At 43.4% G+C, this 18,472-nt stretch overlaps 1 protein-coding gene across 1 annotated transcript in view; it reads right to left on the reverse strand.

Annotated features, from left to right (window-relative positions):
• Nucleotides 1–10,680, reverse strand: part of PGAM2 (phosphoglycerate mutase 2) — a 33,068-nt gene extending 22,388 nt beyond the window's left edge. Inside the window, exon 1 of the mRNA XM_033950377.1 lies at nt 10,007–10,680. Within this exon, the coding sequence (XP_033806268.1) occupies nt 10,007–10,417 (411 nt within the window). The 5' untranslated portion in view covers nt 10,418–10,680. The remainder of the gene's footprint in view (nt 1–10,006) is intronic.
• Nucleotides 10,681–18,472: the final 7,792 nt, after the last annotated feature.

Here is an 18,472-nt window from a genome sequence, read left to right on the forward strand (position 1 = left end):
GCGGGAGCACTTACCACCTCCTATTTAGGAGGCACTAAGTCAGTGGTCTCCAACGTGTGGCCTCCCAAAGTCCTTCATCGTGGCCCTCAAACAGCTGGCTGAAATGTTCTTCAAATCCTATAAATGCATTAATTTTAATGTTGCCCACTTGATTTAGTAACTGCAAACAATCTCTAAGTGTTCTACTCAGCTATCTCATTTATGAAATTTGCTACTGTTGACAATCCAAAATAAACTTGAGTTTTTAAAATATATCCTTGAAGTGTTGTGGAATCAACGTTAGCATTAATATTTAATGTTTAATACCCAGTCTGAACAAGTAGGTCAAGGCAGTTTACAAAGTTAGTAGTTTCTGTTACATATACACAGGAGTGCGTACATTAGGTGATCAGTCCATGTTCGTGAACCACTTGCAGAAGGGTGTCAATCACCTCTTTCAGTTCCTCCTCCTTTACCAGTGGAGTATAACTCCCTCTCCAGGTTTTCCTTTTGCAAGCAAACCAAGAAGAGGTGTTCTGATCTGCTCTGTTCAGTTTTTATTATTTCTGACAAAGCTCATTCAACCAGAAGTATGGAGTTCCAGGCAGTTCTGCCCAAAGAGATCTGTAGAGAAACTACTTGGTCTACTTTCCATACCTTCACAAAGTTCTACAGAATGGACATGGCGTCTCAAGAGGATACCGCTTGCAGGCAGGCTCATCTGTCCCTCCCTAGAAGTCTGGCACTGCTTTGGTATGTCACTTAATGTACATACTCCTATGTATATGTAACAGAATGAAAGATTAGGTTCTTACCTGGATAATCTTGTAACATACACAGGAGTCCATATTAGAGAATGACACGGGGAAAAAATGTGTTCCCATCCCCATCCAATCTCTGCAAGCTCAGTCCCTGTCCCCATCTTTGTCCTGTCCCCGCAAACCATCTGATCCCATTCGCACAAGCCTTGAATAGTTATGATTTTATACTGAACTTACTTTTATTAAAGTATAAAAAGAAACAATATTCTGTACAATTGTCATTTTATAAACATAAATAATACACAGCAAGGATCAACAAAACCCATGTCTCCCCTCCTCTCTCCTTCACAAATATCCCTTCCATTATTGAGAAAACTGAATAAGCCAAATTACTGCAGAATGCTATACAGAAAAATCATTCTAACAGAATACCACAGTCACACATGACAGGAATAGTGTTAGGAGAGTGCAACTAGGGCAACTGCCCCCTGGTCAGAGAGAGCCCTAAACCAGCTGGAAGCTAAATAAGACAGCCTGGGCTTTGTGGTTCACAGTTATGTCTAATACCAGCTCTAGCAGGATGCATATTTCAAATCTGATACACAAGTATTCTAATCACACAATAGAAAAAAAAATATTTTTTTCTACCTTTTGTTGTCTCGTCATTTTATTCTTCAAATCATGTTGCTCTTGGGCACTGGTCTCTGTTTTCTTTTATCTTCTCTTAACTCACTTTCCAGGGTCTCCTGACCATTTGGCATTTCTTCTTTCTCCATGCTCACCATCCATCTTCTAGCTCTATGTATGTATTGTTCCCCATGTTCAGCATCTCCCTTCTCTATGTCTCCTATATGTCCCTCTCTAGTATTTCCCCTATGCCCATCTCCCTGCCTTCATCATCTCACCATTCTATGATTCCCTCCCCCTGTGTACAGTATCACTCCTCTATATCCCTATGCCCCCGTCCAGCATCTTCCTTCTGCATTCTTATTCTCCCTATGTCTAGCCAATTTCTCTCTGTGTCCCCCATGCAACATTCCCCTTTTTGTCCTAGTTCATATGCTCCCATCCATGCCCACCATCTCTCCTCTTTTTATATATATCTGTGTCCAGCTTCTCTCCTCTCTAACTCCCTTATACCAATGTGTCTCTCACACTCTCTCTTTCCTCCCTCCCTCTGCTATATTCAATATTTCACTCACTCACTCTTCATTCATCCCTTTGGTTCAGCTTTTCTCTTTCCCTTCTCTCTCTTCCTCCTTGCAGGTCTTGCACCTCTCTCGCTTCCCTCTAGCCCTCTTCCCATTGGTACAACACTTCTATCCCCTCCCTTCAACGCCCAGGTGTGGGTCTGGCACCTCTCCCTTCCCTTCAGCTCTACTCCACCCACTACATGGATCCAGCACCTTTCCCTTCCCCCCAATCCCCAGACCAGATCCAGCAACTGTCTCCCTTCCCTTCAGATCCAGCTGATCCAGCAGTCCAAGCAACCCTCTCCCCCCTTCACAGGTGCAGCATCAGCTCCCCCTCCATCATGAGTCTAGCAGCCCCTCCCTATCACAGATCCAACAGCCACCCTCCCTCGCTCCCAATCATGGGTCAAAACCAGCAAAAAACAAACAAACTGCGATATCGCACACAGGGAAGGAGAAGGAGCTGCAAGAAGTTTGTGAGCATGATCACCTAATGTACGGACTCCTGTGTATATTAACAGAAACAGAATTTATAAATAATCTTCTTACCCCTTATATTCCTTCTAGGTCCCTAAGATCAACAGCTAATAACCTCTTCTCTATACCGTCACTGAAGTTTATATACACAATGAGATCTACCATCTTCTCTGTCACTGCCCCCTCTCTTTGGAATAGTATTCCAAATTATTTACACGAAGAATCATATCTTAATAACTTTAAGACGAAGCTAAAACATTTCTCTTCCGTGATGCCTTTGAGGCCTAACTGTCCTTCTAAGGGCATTTAAGTGAAAATACTACTGAGCTTGTTTTCTTTTCTTTGCCTTATGAAGTTCTTGCCTTTTTACCTTATGTTCTTGTTTGTCTGTGTTTTTAATAATTTTTAAAAGTTTTTATAGTTAGAGTTTGGTGACGTAGTGTCACTTCAAACTTTTATTTTATTTAAAGTTTGTCCTTTGTTTTTACAAATTTGTACACCGCCTAGAAGACTGATTGGGTGGTATAAGAAATTTTAAATAAACTTGAAACTTGTTGTCCAGGTAAGAACCTAATCTTTCAATGTGTAAGCTTAAAATCTTTTAGTGGTCCTCAGAGCTTTCTCATATTCATACTGAGGCCTTTTACATGAAAAGATCGGAGACCACTGCACAAGTGGCAAACACACTAAATGGATAGCGCTTCCACATTCATTCCTTGCCCATGACATACAATATCACCTCCCATAAAATGATCCAGTTAAGAAGAACTGAGGACTCTCTAGTAGGTTTGCATTCCTTATGTATATGTTTTATGTATATGCTTTAATGGCTGATATGTTCTTAACAAATTGATTGATCTTGAAGCTGGTGTACAGAGCCCCTTCCCCACTTTTTCTTTTGTTCTGTTAAAAAATAAATAGTGCATAAGAACATAAGATCATAAGAATTGCCACTGCTGGGTCAGACCAGTGGTCCATCGTGCCCAGCAATCCGCTCCCGCAGTGGCCCTTAGGTCAAAGGCCAGTGCCCTAACTGAGTCTAACCTTACCTGCCTACGTTCTGGTTCAGCAGGAAGTTGTCTAACTTTGTCCTGAATCCCTGGAGGGTGTATTCCCCTATATCATCCTTTTTCCCATGTTAAGCATGTATTAATGCTTAATGCAGTTTAATATAAGGGCCCCTCTGTTTCCTAGGAAATGAAATCTTTGAACATTTCCATTTTTCTCTTGTTGTGATACTATTGCACAATTCATTATCAGAAGCCCTTTTCTGCTCCCTCTCTCCACCATGTAGGCATCAGATTGCTACAAGTAAAGCTGAAACTAGCAAATTCTGCAGAGGGGCTGCAGGAAAGCCTACTTGTTAGTCCCCCTGGCAAACTGGGTTCAGTTCCCACTGCAGCTCCTTGAAACCCTGTGCAAACCACCCAACTCTCCAATACCCCAGGTATATAACTTAGATTGTGAGCCCAATAGGGACAGGTACCTGCCCATAATGTATAAAGTACTGCATAGGTCTAGTAGCAATATAGAAATGATTAGTAGTAGCAGAAACATTTTCGTTCAAAAGCTAAAAAAATAAGATACATTATATAGAAAAAAGAGAAGGAAAATATGGGGCAAACAGGAAGCAAATAATGCCAAGGATCAAACAAGTTGATATTTTAGGAATCCCATTAAGAGAGACCACATAGGATTTTTCTCAAAATCTACTTCTGCCTATTTAAACAGATGTAAATCTCCATTTTAATTTTACAAAATAGCAAAATAGTGGATCCTTTTGCAAAGCTGCGCTGTCAAGCAGCGTGTACTAAATGCCGAGCCACCCATTCTATTCCTAGGCTCAGCTTGGCATTTACCATGCGCTGTTTGGAAGCGCAGCTTTGTAAAAGCCCACCGTCTCATCCCAAGCTAACCAAACAGGATGATTCAGCATGGGTGGGTGGGTTTTGATGAGCTTACACTCTCCAACACGAGTGTAGTAGTTAGAGTGGGATATGGGCCCGAGTCCCCTTCTCTGCAGTCCGCTGCACTGACCACCAGGCTAGGGTTACCAGATGTGCAGATTTCCCCAGATGGCCTTTCAAAACCCGGCACTTTGTCCGGGTTTTGAAAAGCTTCCTCGAAATCACGTCAGGCAGGAGGGCATCCGCACATGCGCAGATGCCCTCCTGCCCAACGAGAGCAGACAGTAGAGGGGGGGGGGCAGGGATGGGTGGAACTGGGTGGGCCCGAGGACGGGTCTAGGGGTCTGGATTTTACTGCACTTTTCCCTCCATATCCAGGGGATTAGGAACAGAGCCAGCCCGCGAATATTAAAAAAAAACCACAAATAATATTCAGGCCGGTTCTGCCCCTAACCCTCACTTCCCACCGGCTATTTTAAGCCCTGTAATCCCCACCTTAAGCCTTACCTGGTGGTCTAGTGGGTTTTTGGGGCAGGAGCGATCTTCTCACGCTCCTGCCCCGTGCAGATCACTCACAGGAAATGGCTGCCTTGAGCTCCCGTAGTCTCTTGAGCTATTTCCTGTGAGTGATCTGCACAGGACAGGAGCGTGTGAAGATCGCTCCTGTCCCGAAAACCTGCTTAAAATAGCCTGAAAATTAAAATGGGTTTTTGGGTTTGAAACTGTGGATTCGGAGGGGGAAGTATAAAATAAAATCTGATACACCAGGCTACTCAACAGGCCTGCTTGCTGCTCTAATAAGACTAGCCATAAAATCTGAAGCAGTCATGCATGCTTGTATGTACTGTTTCATTTACATCTTTAGGGGATGAGATGGGACCAGTGACCACTGGGAGAGTGGGGGGGGGGGGGGGGGCTCATGCATTTATCCCTCCAGTGCTTATCTGGTCAGTGTGGGCACCTTTTTGAACTTATTCATTGTTAAAACAAAGCTCCAAACATCCAAATTGTGCCCTGGACATAAATGTTTGATTATGGCTAAAAACGTTCAGGTCATAGCCCCGCTCTAGTCCCGACCACACCATGCCTCCTTGAGATTTAGATAAACTGCAGATGAAAGGCATAGAAATCCATCTAGATAGAAAATAGGTTTCGAAAAAAGCCAATCAGAATGATTTGGCGAAAAGAATGTCCATCTGCCCCTTTTTGGATGTTCTTTTTTGAAAATGAGCCCCACAGTATATGTGATCTGAGTTTTCAGGATTAGGTCTAGTACCGATCCTTAAAATGCAGCAAGACTTCTCTCTTGGGGTTGTTTTTTTTTAAGACAATAATTTACTGTTTCTTTTTTGTTTATGAATATTTACTACAGCATCTATCAGTGTTGAACCCACTTTTGGAACAGGATTAACACTTCATCTTAGGTCGACCCAGAAAGGCTCATCCTGTTCTGGTTTTGCTCCTTCTGCATTCATAGGGCTATAGCTCTGATTTCCCCAGGAAAAGTGCAGCTATGTCAAAATACAATAGGGTGGTGGAGGATGGAACAGGGCTGGTGCTGCCTGTTTGGGTTGACCTTCCTTCATGAAAATATACTGGCACACTGAAAAAAACATATTGAATGCATAAAACCTTACTATCTCTTTTATTACAGATCACCAACCTCGCCTTGGTCCTTGGAAATTCAGAGTGCATTTGTTTTCCAAATGTGAATGATCTGGATTGTATGTGGAAACTTAATTCCTAACAGAATCTCAAAATACATTTCAGTTCCAAGACTGAGAAACCCTAAAACTGTTTTTGGTGCTTCACCTGCAGGAAAACTTCCATGCACATGAAAAGACATTAGTGTCACGATTAACTAGATATAGTTGGGATTAGTGCTCAGATACTGGGAGATACAAATAACGTGCCCAAGATCATCGTGATTGGCAGAGCTGAGATTAGAATTAAGGTACCAGAAGGCTGGGTACAAGCTCAGGGTCATGCAGTGAATAATATGGTGGGTGCTAGCCTGTGACTTCTCATTCACTGCGTTCTTTCATGTGCCTTCCTATGGTCTTACTAAACCTTAGGATATTTGCTTTTCTTGGGATGCAGCTGTGAAATTAGAACCAGAAGTTGCTGCACCAGCCTAGTCAAGCAACTCTGGAGCCAGCTGGCAGCCCTAGGCTTGGTAGCTGAAATGTGCTGAAGGGAGTTCCCAGGAGCCTTAAGTTAAATTGTTTCTAGATAGCAGAATGTCTCAGAAACCAAAGCTGAGCTTTGCCCCTTGAGAACAAAAAGTAGTAGCAGGTTCCTGTTTGTCACCTGGTTCTTCTATTGTGTTTGAAAGTTTTATCAGAAGTGATTTGGGGGGTGGGGGATTTGACATGCAACATTTGATATGATTGCCTGCTTACTTTATAAAGTATACTTTATACCCGGAAAACAAACTTTACTGTTGTCGCCCCAACACTATGGAATGCTTTACCACAACAACTTAGAGAAGAACAACCTCTAGATAATTTCAAGACCAATTTGAAGACATTTTTATTCCGAGATGCTTTTGTCTGTTCTTAGTTCCACCTCTTTCTTTTCTTTTTTTTTTTCTCTCTCTCCTAAATTCTCTCTTTTACTTACCCTACTTTTTCAATCTTTGCCTACCTTTTTCTCCTCTATTCCACCCTTTTCCTTATCTTTTTTTTTTTTCTTCTTCAACTGATTCGTTTCAACTTATTTAGCCAACCGCTTTAATTAAAGCGATCCTACCCAATATGTTTTTCCCTACCCTCACTATTCCCCTCTCTTCTCCAGAATATGTAACTTTCCCCCCCCCCCTTCCCCTCATATCCTCACTCTCATGTTAGTCAAATTATGTCTTTAATGTTCACCCACCACATTTAATATTTTAAATTTTATCTTTTTTTTCCTTTGTATAAATTGTATTGTGAACCGGCCAGATACTTGGTGATGGTCGGTATATTAAAAAGTCAATAAACTTGAAAGTTTGTTCTTTTCACCCAAATTGCACTTTCATGCATGGGCAATCTCTTTTATACTGAAACTGAACAAAGGAGGAAGGGCTGATGTCTCTGATCACTCCCTGTACAGAGTCTAAGAATCCATAATGCTCAGAGCCCTGAATTAATTACTCTCTTTAATTAGGTTTCACTCTTGCTTTTTCCATGTCATCAGGGGGCTTACAAGACCCCTAAGTTTTGCATGTAGACATAAAAAGAGAGAAAACCTTTAGCAAACAGGTTCCTGAGTTGGGACCTGAGGCAGTGGAGGGTTTAGTGACTTTCCTAAGGTCACAAGAGGCATCAGCAGAATTTGAACCCTGGCTTAATCACTCCTGCACATTTGCCTCTTTACTCCTCCCACCCCTGACCCCATTTAGCCTAATAGAGAATGACACAGGGACAAATGTTTCCCCGTCCCAACCCCACGAGTTTTGTCACTGTCCCTGCCCCATTCCTGTAAGCTCTGCCTTAACCACATGTCTCAAACACTTATGATTTTAAAGTGTTTGAAGCTTGTGCAGATGAAGACAGAGCTTGCATGAACGGGGGGGGGGGGGGGGGGCAGGGACAGGAAAAGAACTCGATGGGAAAATGAGTTCCTGCAGGGATGGGTGAAAATTTTCCCCATAAGAATTGCCACTGCTGTGTCAGACCAGTGGTCCATCATGCCCAGCAATCCGCTCACGCGGTGGCCCTCTGGTCTAAGACCAGCACCCTAACTGAGACTAGCCCTACCAGCGCACGTTCTTGTTCAACAGAAACTTGTCTAACTTTGTCTTGAATCCTTGGAGGGTGTTTTCCCCTATAACAGCCTCTGGAAGGGCGTTCCAGCTTTCTACCACTCTCTGGGTGAAGAAGAACTTCCTTACGTTTGTCATTCTCTAGTGTCTAGCTAGCAAATTAATGCTCATGAGAATTTCCATTCTTTTGTGACATGGTAAAAGAAGATTCTGAATCTTTTCAGGGAGAGAGACAATATTCCTTAGGCCAACAGTGTGACCGAGACTCATGATAGGTCTCAAGTCATACCTTTCAAGAAAGCAACACTGGCTCACCACACAATTGTTTCCCACTTACTCACCTTTATAGGACCCCCAGGGACCCCTGAAGAAGACTTTTTGTTGAAACGCGGACCGTGTTGGGTCCTGTATCCCTAGCGGACTAGGTCCTTTAAGGCTCTTATGTGGATGATTTACTTTTATGTGGATGGAATTATTTTATGTGGATGATTTTAGTGTACCTTTGGAACTTTGATACTTTCAAATAAAGTCCATTTGGGAACATCGTCACTCCACAGAGTTTTTTTTGTTTTCTCTACCAAGCTTTGGTACCAACCTTTGGCCTACCAAGCTTTGGAAATAATTTTCTAAGGAAATGTTCCCTGCCCCTTTTCACTGGCAAGGTTAGGATCATTAACCTTCTGATCTAAGTAGGAACTCTTGTTCAATCTGAAGGAGGGTGCCTCCTGATGACCTGACACCACATGTTCTGTTCTTAGGTGCAACTCTTTATTTGTGTTATAGGGGGAGTGGTACCCAAGCCTCAGGGCTCCTTACATAGCTCTGTCAGGCCCCAATCAGTGCCAAAAAATGTGGAAAAGAGCACTGGATATCTAATGTTATCTCTGCCGAATCCTAGTTACAGTATATGTCACAGGCTATCAATATAACTACACTTCTCCCTCCGTATTTGCAGTTTCAGCAATTGCGGTTTCGATTATTCACGGTTTTTAGCTTGCTGGCTCCTCCCCCAAAATTACATCAGCTTGCATAGAGAAATCACTGATTCCAAGTGTTTACAGAGAAAATTGCCGATTCCCAGCACTTTCTTCACCGTGTTTTGCCTCTCCTTCAGGAACAGGCTTGGCCTCCCACCATGTTATTCGCAGTTTCGCCATGTTCACGATGGTTTTTAATAGAAAACAGCGAATAACATATGAAAAAATTATTCATGGTTTTTCTGTATTTGCAGTTCTGTTAATCCCCTATCACAATGAAAACGGAGGGAGAAGTGGAGTGGAGTGGAGTGGAATATGGGTTTATCCTGAATAAAAGGCTTTAAACTGAAACAATTAGTTACATAGAGGAACAATGAAACGTCTCCATTAACAGAGTCCTTGGAGAATCCAAACATTATCCTGAAACTAAAATGTGCTGCCTTTTATTTTTTTTTTTTTTTTAACACAGCTAACTCCTGTCAAGGGAAGCTGAAGTTTGCTTAGAAAGGATTTCAAGCTGACATTTTAAGCTGAGCCAAGAACTGCTGTTTTGGGCTACTTTCCAAATTTATCAACTGACAACAATCCATTTGGGGGTGGGGGGGGGGGGGAGAAGATACTTTCGTACTGGGCCTGGATTTTAAAATTTCCATTCCATAATCTTCTTAGAACTCTCAATGGTTTTAAATTCAAAGATATAAATCAAGGACTGGGTCAGATTCCCTGCTGGATTGCAGTGGGTTGAATGGTAGAACTTGTTCTTCTTCCACAGACATAAGATGACTAAAATCATTGGACAGTGATCTTCCAATGGAATCAATGGCAAAAAGAACACATTCTGAACTTTGCTGTCTATTACCACTGTGCAGAAGTTGACTATGCAAATTGAAAGTCTATTAATCATTAAACTTAGCAAACAGGAACTGGAAGCAGCTGTTCTCCCAAGAGAGGAAGAGCTATCACTTACCTTGCTGATGAGTTTGTGGTATGGGTGCTTTTCATCCATGGGTGGTGGGGGGATATCATATGAGCGCCTCCAGATCTTCACCTGTTCCTCCCCATGTTTGGCAGCAGTCTCCGCCTTGTTGAGCCCAGTCAGGCCCCCGTAATGCCGCTCGTTGAGTCGCCAGGTCCTTACCACTGGCAGCCACATCTGGTCGATGGTGTCCATGATGTACCAGAGGGTATGAATAGCTCTTTTCAGAACAGAAGTATAACAAATGTCAAATTCCATGCCAGCCTCCTTCACAGCATGAGCCCCTTTACGGGCCTCCTCAGAGCCTTTCTCACTCAGTTCGGCGTCAAACCAGCCACAGAAGCGATTCTCCTGGTTCCAGGTACTCTCGCCATGACGAACGATGACTAGGCGGTGAGGCATGGTGGGAGAGGGGTTCTTCCTAACAATATGTAAAGCAAATGTTCACAACCACAAACTAAAAGCAAAGATTGCTCTTAGTATATGAAAAGTGAAGTGGGAAAAGTGACCTAAACAGTTAAACGTTATATCTTTTGAGACTTGTAGGTGCTAAGATCGGACAAGGCAGTGTTCTGTTGTCTTTTCTTGGGGCCAAGCTCAGATGTTTCTTTCTCTTTACAGCCCCTCAGCCCCTACCCCAAACACTGGCTCCTTCCCTCAGTGGCACGAGTACTTTTATATAAGTCTATCTCCAGCCCCACCTCACGGCCCAAACCACAGCAAGAGTAGAAGGACAGTAGCAGGTGACCAATCAGACTGTATAGAAGTGCAGCAGCGTCCCTCTGAGTGACAAGTGGAGCAGCCCAGAAATAGCAGCTGCATATATTAACCCAGCTGACTGCCCTTTTCTGGATGGAAGTAAGAAAGGGGCGGGGGGCGATAACGTACAGAAAAAAAGCCACAGTGACCTTCAGCAGTCACTTGTCTTGAAATGAGAAGAGGGAGGGGTCAGACAGGGGGGGTCTAGTGCTTACACCTCTCAGCCAAGACCCACATTAAGGCTAAAATCATCAGACAGCCTTTCACCTTGCCGTCCAAACCTTGTACGATCATATATCACTCCAGCACCAAACACTCCAGAGCGGAATATACTTTCGCAAAGGTCTACAGAAATAGATATGTGCAGTGTACATATCATGCACCTTATAAACATGTGACACATTTACATAGCACATGTAAGGAATATGGATTGCATAGGGACATGCAGTACCTGGTAGAATGCTGCTTTTCTGTAGGAAAGTTTCATGGCTGTACTTTCAAGGGAGTGAGAGAGAGAAGGGGAACAGAATGACACAAAAGGTGAAAGTACGCATGCTGGAGGGAGAGGAAAACCAGTGTAACCCAGGCCTTGGAACATACCCAGCCAGTCTGGGGGATTTTCCATGAAATTTTATTGAAAATTTTTTAATATTAGTACAAGAAATGCTAAACATGGTCCATAACATAAGTATTAAATAAGCACATACTGAAAAAAAAAAAAGAAAAGAAACAAAAATGGAAGCACAGTACATATACAATATCTGGAAATGTAAATAGAAACATAGAAACATAGAAATAGACGGCAGATAAGGGCCACGGCCCATCCAGTCTGCCCACCGCAATGACCCTTCCCCACCTAACTCAGTGAATAGATCCCACGTATCTATCCCATTTGGCCTTAAAATCAGGCACGCTGCTGGCCTCAGTGACCTGAAGTGGAAGATTATTCCAGCGGTCAACCACTCTCTCAGTGAAAAAGAATTTCCTGGTGTCACTGTGCAGTTTCCCTCCCCTGATTTTCCACGGGTGCCCCCTGGTTGCCGTGGGACCCACGAGAAGGAAGATATCTTCTTCCACCTCGATGCGACCCGTGAGATACTTGAACGTCTCGATCATGTCTCCCCTCTCTCTGCGTTCCTCGAGTGAGTAGAGCTGTAACTTATCCAGCCTTTCCTCGTAAGGGAGATCCTTGAGACCCGCGATCATCCGGGTTGCCATTCTCTGCACCGACTCCAGTCTCAGCACATCTTTTCGGTAATGCGGCCTCCAAAATTGCACATAGTACTCCAGGTGTGGTCTCACCATGGATCTATACAATGGCATAATGACTTCAGGCTTACGGCTGACGAAACTCCTGCGTATGCAACCTATGATTTGCCTTGCTTTGGAGGAAGCTTGCTCCACTTGATTGGCAGCCTTCATGTCCTTACTGACGATCACCCCTAGGTCACGCTCTGCTTCAGTTCTTGTTAGGATCTCGCCATTTAGGGTGTAAGTCTTGCATGGATTATGGCTGCCTAGGTGCATGACTTTGCATTTTTTGGCATTGAAGCTGAGTTGCCAGGACCTAGACCAGCGCTCCAGTAGTAGTAGGTCGTGCATCATGTTGTCGGGCATTGAGTTTTTGTCTGTTGTACTCTTGGCCACTACATTGCTTAGTTTGGCGTCATCATCGAATAATGTTATTTTACCTCGGAGACCTTCTGCCAAGATCGGGCCCAGTCCTTCATAGATACTTAGAAGTCAGTTTCTCAGGATATCTACATATGTATGAGATGGAGTTTCATGCGAAGCAGGCAATGCATGTAAATCTGTTACATGCACATTTTGCATATTCCGAAAACCAGATCAGTAGAGTATGTCCTAATGACTGATTTCATAACTACTATTTCAGAGAGGGATAAACTGAAATGGGGGGAAAGAAGTTGGGAGAGTGAGTAAAACAGAGAATGAAGAGGGGGAGAATTCAAAGGAGAAAGAGGTAAAAACTGAGACAAAGACAGGAGAGCCAGGGCTGGGGGCAGAACAGGGCAGGGTCAGGGGTCCTCTTTTTTTTTTAAAGAGGAAATCTGCCAACCCTAAATTGGATACTCTTAAGTATTTTCCCTATCTATCCCTGCAGGCTCACAATCTAACTGGGGAAATGGAGGGATTAGGGCTAGATGCAAAAAAAATAGCGACTCGATTGCTGTTGGCCAATTCTCTGGCCAATTCTCCAACAGCGATCCCATGCCCTATCAAGTTTGCATGCAAATAATCTGCACACAAACCCACCAATTCAATCGCTCACTGAGCGATTGACACATGCATACAGTAGTGACAGGGGAAGCAGCCTCCTGTCATTGCTGTTAGGGCTTCTGTATTTTTTTTAATGGAACAGATGTTGTGCGCGAGTTAGACACACACAACCTGTCCCATTTTTTTAAAAAGCCCCTTATTCTAAGGAATTGGAAGAACTGGGATAGACTGAACTATTCCTTTTGGTGCAAATCTCTCTGTCATGTTTTTAAGATGGAACGTAATATGGCCATAAATCAGGGATATTATAAGAAGTTTCTGAAGATTGCTCATTATGCCCTTTGGTCATACACGTTCAGGGTGGGTGGGCATGTATTTTTCAATTCTCAATTTGAGTGTAGTTCTTAGATATAATTAGGGAGGTGATAATCTTTTTGTCAAAGATTATAATTGTAATTGTATTTAAGTGCTTTTATAGAATTATATGATTGTATTTTATTTTGCACTTACTTATGGCTTTAAAATGAATAAAGAATTAATTTATTTATTTATTTTTAAAAGCCCCCCCCCCCCGTGCCATGCCTTCTCACCCTTTACCAGCACTTAGAGCAAACGTCCACTCCCCCACCTCCCCGACCTATGGCAAAAAGGCAGGAGGGATGCCCACTCCCTTCTGCCACGAAGGCGCCCACTTCCCCCTCCCCAAAAAAAAAGGCACTAATGGCTTCCTCCCTCTGGATTCTTCTAATCCTGTCACCGCTGATGCAAGTGGTTCACCGCTCCTCTGCTATTAAGAATCATGGTACTGCTGGCTGGATGTGCCCTTTGCTGCCGCCGCCTCCTTCAACTCTTCAGCGGTTCAGTTCAATCTGTCGAGCCTGCATGGATGATGCGCAGTTGAGCGGAGCCAGTATCAGGAGAAGTTCCCTGGCCTGCTTCTTATGCCTGGCCTGGCTGGCCTGCCTCTTCTGCCTGTCTCTTCAGATCCTGCCTTTTTCCACCTCGTCATCGTCATGTTCTTCAGTTGCTTTTAAAGCACTTCTATCGATTCCTTTCATAATGACGTCCTGAACCAGGTTAAGGACAGACTTTTCCAGCGACCTCCTTACTGTCCAATAAGATTGTCCTTTGTTAAATTCGATTTTGTTAAAAAAAATTGTTTTTCTTCACTTCTTTATTTTCTTTTTTTCTGTTTATTTGATCTCAATTATGCATTTTTGTGTGTTGTTTTTATTTTTACTCTTTTGAAATGTACCTTATAGTTATGTAGTTTTATACAAGTGCTTTAGTTAGATTGTGAACCTGTTGGACAGATAGGGAAGTTTCCAAGCACCTAATATTAGATATTTTATTGTTTGTTAACCATCTTAATTTGATTATAATTGTTAAGAAATGCAGTACATCAAATAAACTAACTGTAACTATGAATTGAAATAAATTAGCCAGCACTGGAATGCCCATGCCGGGGTCCTGGGCTATAAGAGTGATGTAACCCCAGGCTACCCCAAGTACACTAACTAGGAACTCCTTGGTAGTTTCCCAAAATTGTACCTCAGGAGCACCGGGGTAACTTCACAGGAATGTCTTGTCAGATTTTGAAATTCAGGTACTGTGAATAAGTTACCCAGTTCCATGAGGGAGGTTCTTTAGCCAGTCCTGGTTTTGAACTTACATCAAAATGCAGTGTGCATTTGTAGTTCCTGGTAAAGAATGACACGGGGAAAAAAATCTGTCCCCGTCACCACCCCGTCCCCGTCCCACCATCCTCTGCACCACCCCGTCATCGCCGTTCCCTTCACCGCCCATTGAAATCAGTGCTTGATATCCCAAAGTATACCAGGATGGGTTTGTCAGAAATCTAGGACTGACCTAAAATCTCTTTCCTGGAATTGGATAACATGCCAGCTGTGCATGAATAAGTGAGAGACTCCTTGGAAATAATAACCAGGTTTCTCTTACAAAATGGAAGTGCTTTATCACAGCATATACCCAGCAACTTGTTGCCATGGAAATAGGCCTAGCAGGAGAGAGAAGCAGGCTCCAGTTTTCCTAGCATTTTCTCCACCAAGGCCTGAAAAAACCAAAACTGATGAATTTTATTGCCAAGTCCCTGTGGTCAACAAACCAAGAACTATTGGATCATTTGAGGAAGGCTCTGTGTAGCCGAAACAGTCTGTGTCAGGTCACATCCATATAGGGTCAGACTCATAGGCAGCTGAACACTTTTGTTTTTTTGGAGGGGCCCAAAAGCTCCACCTAGACTGCATCTAAGCTCCACCCATGACCCCTCCCAAGCTCCTCCCCTGACCCCACCCCATAAAATTGATAGTATTAATTGTAATACCATTTTTTTTCATTCATTTTTCAAATATACACACAATATAATCTTATTAACACACATAATGGTTAACCACAAAATTAAACTACACAAAGCACACAATACTTCTCTACATTCATTCATACCAGAACACCTGGCCTTGGTCACACATGCAGAACACAGATAATAACCTTTATGCAAACACAGAACCACAAACTAAAAGTACTAATATACACAAACAAGATCGTAAGATGCCAAACTCTACATGCATTATAACATCTGAGAAATAGAAAGAAATTAATTTCTTCCTGAACAGTGCAAAATATAGTTAGCAGATATAAATTCTCAAAAAAACTGACACATTTCAATCAGTAAATTGAAAATAAAATCATATTCCCTACCTTTGTTGTTTGGTAATCTAATCATCATTTCCCAGTCTCTGGTTGCACTTTCTGTCTGTGCTCTTGTGTTTCCATGGCCTTCTTATCCATTTGCTGTTTTTTCTCCTTCATTTTCTGCCCTACATTTATCTTTGGTGTTAACATTCACCTTTCTTATATTTTTCTGCTTTCTTCTCAAAATCTACTTCTCCATGTCTTACCTTTCTTTCCATTCTATCCATGTGTACCATCTTCTCGACTATTCCCATCTATCCCATAAGAAACATTTCTTCCCTGCCACATCCATTGCTGTGCACCATCTCCTCCCTCTCTCTCTCTCTCTCCCCCCTTCTCCTCCATCCCCTCCATCCCTCCTCCCTCTCTCTCCAGTGGTCTGAAATCTGTCTTCCCCTTATATGGTCTGGCATCTTTCTCCTTTCTAAACTAAACTAAAACTTAGCTTTGTATACCGGGTCTTCAACCAAAATGGAGCTTGACTCGGTTAACAGAAACTAAAAGAAAATAACAGACAAAAAGTATTAATGTGACTGATTTCCGAAATGTTTAGCAAATAAAATATTTTTAAAGATTTGCGAAAAACTTGAAAAGGACCAGGACCCCTTAAGATAAGAGGAAGTTTGTTCCATAGTTGAGATAGTTTGAAGACCAAGGATTGACTGAAGTTCTTGATTCCTTTGATTACTTTCACTGAAGGAAAGGAGAGTTTGAATTGTTGGGTGCCTCTTGCATAGGAGAATCTATAAGCATTCCATAATAAAGAGACAAGAGGGATGAAGATACCATATAGAATTTTAAAATTAATACATGCGCATTTAAAGTGAATCCTGAAATGGAATGGAAGTCAATGAAGGTTTAAAAGCAAAGGAGACACATGATCAAATTTACTTTTTCCAAAGATTAATTTCGTGGTGGTATTTTGTATCAGTTGGAATCTTTGAAGGCAGGTCTTTGTTATGCAGTCTGGTATCTTCTCTCCTTCCTTTCTCTGGTCTGGCAACTCTCTTTCCCCTTCCAGTGGTATGACAACTCTCTCTCTCTCTCCTTCCATCACCCTTCTCCAGAATCTGACATCTCTCCCATCCTGTCCTCCCTCCCAGTGTAATATTTCTCTTTCCCTCCTCTCTACCACTATCATGTCCAACAATTCTCCTTCTTTCTTCCTTTCCCCATGTATATCATCTCTCTTTCCCTCCCAATCCATGCAGCTATGTACAACAATTTTCTTTTTCTCTTCCCTCCCCCACTGGCAGCATCTCTTTTTCTCTCCCTTCCCAACACCCCATCCATGCAGCACCTGTCCTTTCCAATCCCCCAGCCCATGCATCTGTAATTCCCAATCCCCTCCCAGTATGTGCAGCATCTGTTCTTCCCAACCCCCTTCCAGCCTATACATCTGTCTTTCCTTGCCTCCCCTCCCAGCCTGTGCAGCATTTGTCCTTCCCAACCACCTCCCAGCCCATGCAGCATCTGTCCTTTCCAACCCCCTCCCAGCCCAAGCAACATCTGTTCTTTCCTGCCTTCCCACCTCCCCTTAGCCCACGCAACATCTGTTCTTCCCTGCCTTCCCAACCAACCCAGCCCATGCAGCATCTCTTCTCCCCATCTTCCCAACCCCCTACCCCAGCCCCTACCCCATTGCGTGCAGCATATGTTCTCCTTTCTTTCCTTCCTTCCTTCCCCCCAGCGGGATCCTGCAGCACAATCTCTTCAGCTATGGACTCCCCCATGCCTGCCCCCCCCAGGTCGCTGTTATTTTAAAATGTTCCAGTAGCCGCAGCACAGCATCCATGAGATGAGCCTTCTGCCGTCAGCCTGCCCTGGAAGTCTTAATTCAGCAGCAACTTCCTTTTCCCACCTAGGCAGGCGGCTGCTGAATTAAGACATCCAGGGCAGGCCAACGGCAGAAGGCTCATCTCGTGGACGCTGCACTGAGGCCAGAGCATTTAAAATAACAGAGACCCAGAGGGGGGGCAGCTGTGGGGGAGTCCGGAGCTGAAGAGGTCATGTCGCAGGGTCCTGCTGGGGGGAGGGAGAAAGATTTAAAGAAAAATGTAAAATTACAGCCGCCAGGAGGTAAGGTGGGGGGACCGAACCATCGCCAATTATTGGGGAAGCCACGGCTCCTATGGTCCCCCTGCTCCAATGCCTATGGTCAGACTAATAAAACTTGAATTCACAAATTATAGACTTTGAGACAGACTCTTTCTTATTCATCAAGTACTTTTGACCACCACGGTTGTAACAGTATTGAGACTCTATTCGCTGTGTTTTCAGTTACAGTTTATGTGGAGATCTTTGTTTTCTCTTGTGTTCAGCTGGGACATGTTTCATGTCTTTTACAAGATCTCACTCACTCCAGTTCTTCCACCTATGTGAACCACCATGGGATAGATCAAAGTACCATATTTCCAACCCATAAAAGTACACGAATCTGCAGATGACAAAGTACTGCATTTGATTCCTTTACACAGTCTCAAAACAATCCTCAACAACTGGGAAAAGAACATAAGAATTGCCGCTGCTGAGTCAGACCTGTGGTCCATCGCGCCCAACAGTCCGCTCATGTGGCGGCCCCAAGTCAAAGACCTAACCGAGACCAGCTTCACCTGCGCAGGGCAGGATTAATTTGTCAAGGGCCCCTAGGCACACAAGTACACTGGGCCCCCTGCCCCGTCCCACCCCACCATGTGCCCAGGCGGAAACAGGAAGCTGTGTCAGAGGGAAGCTTTGGGCAAGCAGCAC

This window comes from Geotrypetes seraphini, chromosome 6, assembly GCF_902459505.1.
Source record: "Geotrypetes seraphini chromosome 6, aGeoSer1.1, whole genome shotgun sequence".
NCBI lineage: Eukaryota > Metazoa > Chordata > Amphibia > Gymnophiona > Dermophiidae > Geotrypetes > Geotrypetes seraphini.